The sequence below is a fragment of the Gymnoscopelus microlampas genome (genome assembly GCF_963454915.1).
Source record: "Gymnoscopelus microlampas genome assembly, chromosome: 6".
Taxonomy (NCBI): domain Eukaryota; kingdom Metazoa; phylum Chordata; class Actinopteri; order Myctophiformes; family Myctophidae; genus Gymnoscopelus; species Gymnoscopelus microlampas.
Window position 1 is genome coordinate 1,066,695 of NC_139943.1, and position 12,047 is coordinate 1,078,741.

Sequence of the window (12,047 nt, forward strand, 5' to 3'; positions counted from 1 at the left end):
TGGCTACCTGTCTCTCTGTTGTTCACTCACATAGAAACACATCCATCTGCCCACAACAATGAGTAGAGACGCATGCACACACACGCACATGCACACGCACACGCACACGCACACGCACACGCACACGCACACACACACACATGCAGATAATCAGGGGCATATTTTTGGATAGAAATAGAGAAAAAGAAACCGCTCAAGCCCTATTTCCAAAGGAGCGAAAATAGCCGATCTGCAAGCTCACACCGCGTCACACGCGTGACGCGGTGTGAGCTTGCAGATCGGTTATATCAACATTTGAAAGTTGACATTCTTTTGATCATGTTTGCCTGTAATTACACACGTGCGTCGCATGTAGATTTAAACAGGCATGGATTGAGACGCACGCAGCAACGATCTATACGATCACTTTAATCTGCAGAACATGTTCAGAGAGGGAGAGAAAATAACATGCATGAAAAATACATTGAATTTGAGGTTAAGTGCAGTGGCGTGCACAGACATTTTGAGGGGCAGGTGCTCAAGTAAATCATACTTTTTTTGATTTACTTGGTCTGCTCTTTTTTCCCTCTACACCTATACCTCTTTGCCAAAAATAGCAGATCTACAAGCCCACAACGCCTCGCAGCGCGAGGCGTTGTGGGCTTGTAGATCTGCTATTTTTGGCTAAAGTTCTCCTCAGAAAGGGGATGCTAGGTTTCGAGTGGTTATGGTAAAAAGAAAAATCGTATCACATAAAGATTTGGCGGACCCCCTGTAGTAACTCTGAGGACCCCTAGGGGGGGGGGGTGGCAATTTCTATCCATCCCCTGGGACCCCAAATGCAGAATCCAAAAAGACACAGCGATGGAAATGGGGTGCAGAGAAAAGAGAGAGAAGAAGAAGGCAGGAGAGGAGAAGAGAAGAGAAGAGAAGAGAACGGGGGCAAGTCAGTGCGCCGTTGCCCTGAGAGACAGGATGTCGTAGCAGAGAGAGAGAGAGAGAGAGAGAGAGAGAGAGAGAGAGAGAGAGAGAGAGAGAGAGAGAGAGAGAGAGAGAGAGAGAGAGAGAGAGAGAGAGAGAGAGAGAGAGAGAGAGAGAGAGAGAGAGAGGTACTAAGGCACGGGGCAGAATCATAAGAGGGAGAAAAAAAGGAGGTGAGGGGAGGGGGGTGGGGGGGGTGGTGGTGGTTGAGCACGCCTCAAGGAGAGAAAGGCAGTCATTTTGTCATTGGTGTGTGTGTGAGGCTGACACCCCTCTCTCTGCACGCACAGTGGAACAGCCCGCCTTCTCTCTGCTCTGGCCTCTGTTGTTGTGCAGAGCTGCAGAGAGGCCTGGTAGAGCCAGCTATACACACCACAGAGAGAGAGAGAGAGAGAGAGAGAGAGAGAGACGCACCGGATCGAGTGTGGGAGCCTGTCTGTTTGCCCATTTCATCACCGGCTTCAACCAGCCAAGCAGCAAGACAGACGAGAGAGAGACAAGCACGGACGGACAGACAGACAGACAGACAGACAGACAGACAGAGAGACAGACAGACAGACAGAGAGACAGACAGACAGGCAGACGGACGGACGGGAAGAATCCAGAAGAAGGCCGCCGCCTCCTTCACTGATAGGAAGGGCTGAGAGGGAGAAAAAAAGGGAAAGTGACAGATAGATAGATAGAGAGAGAGAGAGAGAGAGGAGGAGACAGGAAGGAAGGAGAGAGAAAGGACAGAGGGTCTGCTGGGTCTTGAGGAGGGGCGTCCGGGCCGACCGACTGACATTGCTGCCGGTCTGTGTTTTGGCTCTTGCTCGCGCACACGCACGCACAGACGCACGCGCACACGCACAGACGCACAAACACGCACAGACGCACAAACACGCTGCTCCTCTTCTATTCTGCTCTTTGCAGTGTCCTCCATCCTATCTGATCCAGAGGACAGGACACACACACAGAGAGAGAGAGAGAGAGAGAGAGAGAGAGATAGAGAGAGATAGAGGGATAGAGGGGAACAGGAGAGAAGGAGGGGAGGCAGCAACAGCAGCACCCCCCCCCTCTCTCTCTCCCTCCTCTCTTCAACCAGACACACGGCAGAGAGAGAGAGAGAAGAGGAGGCAGAAGAAGCAGCAGCGTTGTGGGGGTGGGTGGTGTGTGTGGTTCCTTCGCTGTGTGCCTGTGGTCCCTGAGGGCCCAGCGAGCCGAGCGGCTGACAGCCTCCGCTCATGTCCGTGAACTCGGAGAAATCCTCGTCCCCCGAAAGGTAAAGAAAAACGTTGCCTCCATTCTCCTCCTTCCTCTCCATCCCTCTGTGTGTGTGTGTGTGTGTGTGTGTGTGTGTGTGTGTGTGTGTGTGTGTGTGTGTGTGTGTGTGTGTGTGTGTGTGTGTGTGTGTGTGTGTGTGTGTGTGTGTGTGTGTGTGTGTGTGTGTGTGTGTGTGTGTGTGTGTGTGTGTGTGTGTGTGTGTGTGTGTGTGTGTGTGTGTGTGTGTGTGTGTGTGTGTGTGTGTGGGGGGGGGGGGGTGTGTGTGTGTGTGTGTGTGTGTGTGTGTGTGTGTGTGTGTGTGTGTGTGTGTGTGTGTGTGTGTGTGTGTGTGTGTGTGTGCATCTGTCTGCGTGCCTCTCTCTTTCTGTACATCTCTTATTTCATCTACTCATCTATCTCCTCTCTCACCCCCCTCTCTCTCTCTCTCTCTGTCTGTCTGTCTGTCTCTCTCTGTTGTGTCTCTCTGTTCATCATGTGTGTGTGTGTGTGTGTGTGTTGGTGTGAAGCTGTTTGTTTCTCTTCCTCTCTCTATTGTCTGGGTTCAGACTGGGAGCAGGCTGACAGTATGGAGGAAAAAACGCAGCGGTTCACCGAACCGTGTGTGTGTGTGTGTGTGTGTGTGTGTGTGTGACGTTTTAGATCCAAGAACTGTACGCTACAATACAACAACAGCTACATGCACAAGAACACACACACACACACACACACACACACACACACACACACACACACACACACACACACACACACACACACACACACACACACACACACACACACACACACACACACACACACACACACTGTGTATGACGCCGGGGCACACGCACAGCAGAGTGTGTGTGTCAACACAAGTCAACATTAGCAGCAGAGCAGAACCTCATCTCAACAGCATGGCGACACAAAAGCTGATGGATTGATCCATTCCTCAGCGTTGGCGCTGCCGGTGTCGTGAATAGCGGCGAAAATAGCAGATCTACAAGCTCACACAACCATAAATTAGACACATTGGCAAAGTGGGCCCCCACATAATTGGCAATACACTAAGATCTTTATGATAATATAACATTAATATATTAAAAATGTATGTATGTTTTTTTCTTTACAACTTTGAAAAATGAGTTTCTATTGTGATAGCGATGAATAAGAACGTCATGTTAATGGTACTGTTGTACCATCCAAGCTGTACGGGGACCCCCAGGGGTACTTGAGGGGGTTCCAGGGGGTCCCCAGCTAAATTATGGATAGGAACCAAATGGACCCTTATGGTTCTGTAACTCTGAGAGTGTACAAATGGAACCAAATGGACCCTTATGGTTCTGTAACTCTGAGAGTGTACAAATGGAACCAAATGGACCCTAACGGGTCCATTTGGTTCCATTTGTACACTCTCAGAGTTACATTAACATTGATTTTATAATATAAATTCGGGTCCCAGAGGTATAAATGCCATTAAATGGGGGTCCGTAGCCTAATGCATGTCAAACTGGGGGTCCTTGACATTAAATGGTTGAGAATCACTGCTAGAAAGCCGTATAAACCTTCTCTTATTGGGGTCCCTGGCTTATCTTTTCAAATGGGGGTCCGCGCCGCGGGCTAATAAGTGTCAATTTGGGGGTCCTTGACATGAGAAAGTGTGAGAACCACTACACTACATAAACATGTAGATGCAGCTCCAGTGCATAACGTTCGCTGAACAATGGCCGCTCTGAAACCCAACACAACATCCCGGCTCTAATAATACGACACATTCAGACGTGGTTCAGGAACCATGGGGCTGCTCGTCATCGTCAAATGAAAGAGAAATGTCAACCATGTCAAAGTCAAGTTTGGAAGAAAAACAAAAAAATGCATGACTAGCAGTCCCAGAGAGTTAGCTAAACCTTACTCCACCACCACCACCATAGACCATATTCACACGGCGGCCATATTGCCATTAAGTCAATGAAATGCCACCTCAGTTGCCACCCCAGTTGCCACAGCAACGCAATGTTAAATTCCAAAATGGCCACCGTGTGAATATGGACTATAGCCATGACAGAACATCACAGCACAGAGCACACACAGTGCAATTCTGGAACAGGTGTGCATGCAGAAGCAAAGCTAAGCAGAATGTATGGAGTCAGTTAGGAGATGTATCTTTTTTCTAAATGTTTTAAAAGGAGAAAATATCAGACTCAATGAAACGGCCGTGGGTTTGAATACCCTCTGCTGTTGTTTCTCCAAACCTTTGCATCTGGCCTCTCTCCACAGTGCTGGCAACTCAAAACATCCTGACAATACAAACAGACTTCACCAAAAGACAGAAAGCTTTAGCTTTATCATCCCAACCGGATATATTACACGTTTTGATTGATTCATTTATTGAATACTTTATTAGTCAGAAATGTAAACAGCACATGGTACAGTAAGACGTTAAGGCTAAAAAGATAACACAAAACATTCCTGTTGTTTTCCATTGTGCTCCTATGTATTCAATTCATCAACATAAAGCATAAATTGAGACACACCAGTGCAGTACCCATTGTCAGCAGGTACTAATGTGCTTATGACGCCAGTGTGTGTTCGTTATCGTCATTCGCGGGGCAAACGGCTGGCTGGACTTCGCATGTATTTGCGTTTTTGCATTTGACTTTTGCATGTAATCGTGCTGTTTCCGGAGACCCGCTGATCCTACCGATTTCACACTCGACACTTCAAGCTTGTAGATCTGCTATTTTCAAACATTTTAGTACTTTTACTTTTAGTACTTTAAGTATATTTTGATGCCAATACGTTTGTACTTTTACTCAAGTAACATTTTGAACACGGGCCTTTTGCTTGTAACAGAGTATTTCTACATCTGCAGTATTGATACTTTTACTTAAGTAGAAAATGTGAGCACTTTCTCCCCCACTGCTAAGGACACACACACACACACACACACACACACACACACACACACACACACACACACACACACACACACACACACACATACACAGAGTTGTTGAGTTTATAGATAGATTCACACGCTGGGACAGCCCGGCGTGTGTTCGATCTCCTCCGGCACTCTGACTCTCCACACCACGCTTTGCCTCTTCCTGTGTGTAAATATAGAAAGACATGGGCTGGAAGGTGAGCATCAGGCAGACTGCTTGACTCAGGTATCCACTGATGCCGTGCCAAGTGGGAGCGGGCAGAGTCCAGTTGCCAAGACGATGCCTACTAGCGCCGTGGCGGGTATATATATCGGACTGGCAGACACACTCAGAAGAAGGCGGGCACAAGGACCTGGGTGCTATAGGCGCTTCATATGGGCACACATGGGAGACTTGGCGTTGTAGACACAAAGAGCACAGAATGACTTTAACCCAGTGGTTCTCAACCAGCGGTCCGGGGACCAGCAGTGGTCCTTGAGGGTAGTCCCCAGCTAAATGATGGAGAGTTGGCAACCAAATGGACCCTTATAGATCTTTAACTCTTGAGAGCGTAAAATGTAACCAAATGGACCCTTATAGATCTTTAACTCTTGAGAGTGTAAAATGAAACCAAATGGACCCTTATAGATCTTTAACTCTTGAGAGTGTAAAATGAAACCAAATGGACCCTCACGGGTCCATTTGGTTTCATTTTACACTCTCAAGAGTTAAATTATTGTTAAACATCTGCATTACTTAATTGAATAATTGTTATTTTGATGAACGTTTGCCAGTTATTCTCTCTCTTATGGTACAACATCAACACAGTTATTCTCTCTCTTATGGTACAACATCAACACAGTTATTCTCTCTCTTATGGTACAACATCAACACAGTTATTCTCTCTCTTATGGTACAACATCAACACAGTTATTGTCTCTCTTATGGTACAACATCAACACAGTTATTCTCTCTCTTATGGTACAACATCAACACAGTTATTCTCTCTCTTATGGTACAACATCAACACAGTTATTCTCTCTCTTATGGAACAACATCAACACAGTTATTCTCTCTCTTATGGTACAACATCAACACAGTTATTCTCTCTCTTATGGTACAACATCAACACAGTTATTCTCTCTCTTATGGTACAACATCAACACAGTTATTCTCTCTCTTATGGTACAACATCAACACAGTTATTCTCTCTCTTATGGTACAACATCAACACAGTTATTCTCTCTCTTATGGTACAACATCAACACAGTTATTCTCTCTCTTATGGTACAACATCAACACAGTTATTCTCTCTCTTATGGTACAACATCAACACAGTTATTCTCTCTCTTATGGTACAACATCAACACAGTTATTCTCTCTCTTATGGTACAACATCAACACAGTTATTCTCTCTCTTATGGTACAACATCAACACAGTTATTCTCTCTCTTATGGTACAACATCAACACAGTTATTCTCTCTCTTATGGTACAACATCAACACAGTTATTCTCTCTCTTATGGTACAACATCAACACAGTTATTCTCTCTCTTATGGTACAACATCAACACAGTTATTCTCTCTCTTATGGTACAACATCAACACAGTTATTCTCTCTCTTATGGTACAACATCAACACAGTTATTCTCTCTCTTATGGTACAACATCAACACAGTTATTCTCTCTCTTATGGTACAACATCAACACAGTTATTCTCTCTCTTATGGTACAACATCAACACAGTTATTCTCTCTCTTATGGTACAACATCAACACAGTTATTCTCTCTCTTATGGTACAACATCAACACAGTTATTCTCTCTCTTATGGTACAACATCAACACAGTTATTCTCTCTCTTATGGTACAACATCAACACAGTTATTCTCTCTCTTATGGTACAACATCAACACAGTTATTCTCTCTCTTATGGAACAACATCAACACAGTTATTCTCTCTCTTATGGTACAACATCAACACAGTTATTCTCTCTCTTATGGTACAACATCAACACAGTTATTCTCTCTCTTATGGTACAACATCAACACAGTTATTCTCTCTCTTATGGTACAACATCAACACAGTTATTCTCTCTCTTATGGTACAACATCAACACAGTTATTCTCTCTCTTATGGTACAACATCAACACAGTTATTCTCTCTCTTATGGTACAACATCAACACAGTTATTCTCTCTCTTATGGTACAACATCAACACAGTTATTCTCTCTCTTATGGTACAACATCAACACAGTTATTCTCTCTCTTATGGTACAACATCAACACAGTTATTCTCTCTCTTATGGTACAACATCAACACAGTTATTCTCTCTCTTATGGTACAACATCAACACAGTTATTCTCTCTCTTATGGTACAACATCAACACAGTTATTCTCTCTCTTATGGTACAACATCAACACAGTTATTCTCTCTCTTATGGTACAACATCAACACAGTTATTCTCTCTCTTATGGTACAACATCAACACAGTTATTCTCTCTCTTATGGTACAACATCAACACAGTTATTCTCTCTCTTATGGTACAACATCAACACAGTTATTCTCTCTCTTATGGTACAACATCAACACAGTTATTCTCTCTCTTATGGTACAACATCAACACAGTTATTCTCTCTCTTATGGTACAACATCAACACAGTTATTCTCTCTCTTATGGTACAACATCAACACAGTTATTCTCTCTCTTATGGAACAACATCAACACAGTTATTCTCTCTCTTATGGTACAACATCAACACAGTTATTCTCTCTCTTATGGTACAACATCAACACAGTTATTCTCTCTCTTATGGTACAACATCAACACAGTTATTCTCTCTCTTATGGTACAACATCAACACAGTTATTCTCTCTCTTATGGTACAACATCAACACAGTTATTCTCTCTCTTATGGTACAACATCAACACAGTTATTCTCTCTCTTATGGTACAACATCAACACAGTTATTCTCTCTCTTATGGAACAACATCAACACAGTTATTCTCTCTCTTATGGTACAACATCAACACAGTTATTCTCTCTCTTATGGTACAACATCAACACAGTTATTCTCTCTCTTATGGTACAACATCAACACAGTTATTCTCTCTCTTATGGTACAACATCAACACAGTTATTCTCTCTCTTATGGTACAACATCAACACAGTTATTCTCTCTCTTATGGTACAACATCAACACAGTTATTCTCTCTCTTATGGTACAACATCAACACAGTTATTCTCTCTCTTATGGTACAACATCAACACAGTTATTCTCTCTCTTATGGTACAACATCAACACAGTTATTCTCTCTCTTATGGTACAACATCAACACAGTTATTCTCTCTCTTATGGTACAACATCAACACAGTTATTCTCTCTCTTATGGTACAACATCAACACAGTTATTCTCTCTCTTATGGTACAACATCAACACAGTTATTCTCTCTCTTATGGTACAACATCAACACAGTTATTCTCTCTCTTATGGTACAACATCAACACAGTTATTCTCTCTCTTATGGTACAACATCAACACAGTTATTCTCTCTCTTATGGAACAACATCAACACAGTTATTCTCTCTCTTATGGTACAACATCAACACAGTTATTCTCTCTCTTATGGTACAACATCAACACAGTTATTCTCTCTCTTATGGTACAACATCAACACAGTTATTCTCTCTCTTATGGTACAACATCAACACAGTTATTCTCTCTCTTATGGTACAACATCAACACAGTTATTCTCTCTCTTATGGTACAACATCAACACAGTTATTCTCTCTCTTATGGTACAACATCAACACAGTTATTCTCTCTCTTATGGTACAACATCAACACAGTTATTCTCTCTCTTATGGTACAACATCAACACAGTTATTCTCTCTCTTATGGTACAACATCAACACAGTTATTCTCTCTCTTATGGTACAACATCAACACAGTTATTCTCTCTCTTATGGAACAACATCAACACAGTTATTCTCTCTCTTATGGTACAACATCAACACAGTTATTCTCTCTCTTATGGTACAACATCAACACAGTTATTCTCTCTCTTATGGTACAACATCAACACAGTTATTCTCTCTCTTATGGTACAACATCAACACAGTTATTCTCTCTCTTATGGTACAACATCAACACAGTTATTCTCTCTCTTATGGTACCACATCAACACAGTTATTCTCTCTCTTATGGTACAACATCAACACAGTTATTCTCTCTCTTATGGTACAACATCAACACAGTTATTCTCTCTCTTATGGAACAACATCAACACAGTTATTCTCTCTCTTATGGTACAACATCAACACAGTTATTCTCTCTCTTATGGTACAACATCAACACAGTTATTCTCTCTCTTATGGTACAACATCAACACAGTTATTCTCTCTCTTATGGAACAACATCAACACAGTTATTCTCTCTCTTATGGTACAACATCAACACAGCATGGATGGAATTGTGGACAAAATCTTATCCAACGACAACAAAATATTCTAAGTCTTGGGTCTGAGAGTCTTAATGTTATCAAACGGTTCTGTGACTCAAATGCAGAATAAATAATGGACCTTGATATGAAAAGGGTTAAAAACCACTGCTTTAACCACATGAACCCCAGGTTCACTATTCCAGTGGTTCATGTCAAGGACCCCCCAAATGTATTTGGTCGCGGACCCCCGTCTGAAAAGGTTTTTGCCAGGGACCCCCAGAGGAGAAGATTCAAATTCAAAATATTCCAAACATTTTCGACATTTTTCAAAAACAGCAGATAGCAGAGCTTGTAGATCTGCTATTTTTGAATAGTCAACATATAAGTGGGATAAAGTGGTTGAAATGATTGTGATGCTTTATTATCAACTCTTGCTGGGGACCCGCTGGACCCCCATCAAGGACCCCTGGGGGTCCCCATACCCCACTTTGAGAACCACTGTCATATTCTGGACATAATAGGAGAACATTCGCCGAAAATAGGATAACGTTCTGCGTACATGACGACGTGTCGCAAACGCAGCACGTTGGTGTGCTTGTAGATCTCCTGTTCTCGCCCGTTTGTCGTACAACGACGTATGTAGGAGTTTTAGTGGTTAACCCATTAAGACCTGGAACGCATCTGTGTCACTTTTTAATTTGAGCTAAAAAGCATTATTTTACACTTTGGCTTTTCAAAAATAGCAGATCTACAAGCTCATACGGTGAGCTTGTAGATCTGCTATTTTTGAAAAATCATGAAAATGTGTGCAAATCTTTGAACATATATATTGTTTTAAAGCAAACATTTTTAACTCAAATCTTTGCTTCTGGGGGGTCCCTGGAGATGGGGGTCGGCGGGCAAATACATATCCTTTTGGGGGTCCTTGAGATGCAAAAAGTTTGAGAACCACTGATTATAGAAATAGTTTTTTTTCAGAAAACTGTTGGGATTTAGAAGATATTTGTAGAATGGGCTTCAGGTCTTAATGGAGTGTAGAAGAACACACACACACACACACACACACACACACACACACACACACACACACACACACACACACACACACACACACACACACACACACACACACACACACACACACACACACACACACACACACACACACTGATTCATGTAAAGTCATGCAGGCTGGAGGTTGTGGACACAGACACTGTCTAGACGGAGGACCAAAGACTATTACACCATCACTGGCATAGTGAGTCTTTTGTCTTCTGTCACACGCGCACACGCACACACACACACATGCACACGCGCACACACACACACACACACACACACACACACACACACACACACACACACACACACACACACACACACACACACACACACACACACACACACACACACACACACACACACACACACACACACACACACACACACACACACACACACACTCACACACGCACACACACACACAGCTGATCTACAAGCTCACAAACACTCAACAATCCAGACACTGTGGCTTAATGTATTCATTATAGCGTGTAGTCTGTGGTATCTATGATTTAGAATTGATATTTGACGTTGTGAGAACTCTATCAGCCTCATGAATAGGCTGGGTGTATATTATATTAATACCCCTGTGTGTGTCCAGGACTGGCTTTGAATAGCAGCGGGGCATCAGAACGCACGGAGCAGACCAGACCAGCTGGGGGAAACTGCAGCTTTGTGAATATATGATATAGGAAGAGTTTGGCTTAAAAAATGCATTTCTTTTGGCTTGTGTGCAACTGGCAGATTGAAGTGATTTATCCTCATATGAAAGACAGTATATGATATGATTTTGCTCATCCACTGGCTTAACTCTTTTAAGACTGGGAACGCATCTGTGTGTCATTTTTAGAATTGTTTGGGCTATTCAAAAATAGCAGATCTATTACCGAGTGCCGCGCTAGCCTATGAGCTTGAAGATCTGCTATTTTTTTTTAATCATGAAACGTTGTGCAAATAATAGTTTTTTTTTCTTTTTTTTTGGTGGACTTTTGTAACTCAAATCTATGCTTCTGGGGGTTACTGGAACTAAATATTTTACAAATGTTTGCTTTAAAAAATATATAATCCAAGATTTTGCCACGAATTTTCACTATTTAAAAAAAAATAGCAGACCTACAAGCTCATAGCGCGGCACTCGGTGCCGCGCTATGAGCTTGTAGATCTGCTATTTTTGAATAGCCAAAGAAATCTAAAAATGACACACAGATGCGTTCCCGGTCTTAATGGGTTAAAATGGCAGATACCGTATGGACGGTGATTCATTTATGTACATGTATGTATGTATGTTTTGGCAAAGACTGGCAAAGCCTTGGCAAAGACCGCTGTGCATTTGCTATCGCTATCTTTGGCGTTTGCTAGCTGCAATGCATCACGTTTAGTATGCTAACGAGCTATATAGTGTGTTTTGGAGAACA

The 12,047-nt window shown here is 42.6% G+C and overlaps 1 protein-coding gene across 2 annotated transcripts in view; it reads left to right on the top strand.

The window, feature by feature from the left end:
- The first annotated feature begins 1,233 nt into the window (after nt 1-1,233).
- Nucleotides 1,234-12,047, top strand: part of srpk2 (SRSF protein kinase 2) — a 105,176-nt gene continuing 94,362 nt past the window's right edge. For both annotated transcript variants that reach the window (XM_084060414.1, XM_084060415.1), the window contains exon 1: nt 1,234-2,221. In XM_084060414.1, the coding sequence (XP_083916540.1) occupies nt 2,184-2,221 (38 nt within the window). In that variant the 5' untranslated portion in view covers nt 1,234-2,183. The remainder of the gene's footprint in view (nt 2,222-12,047) is intronic.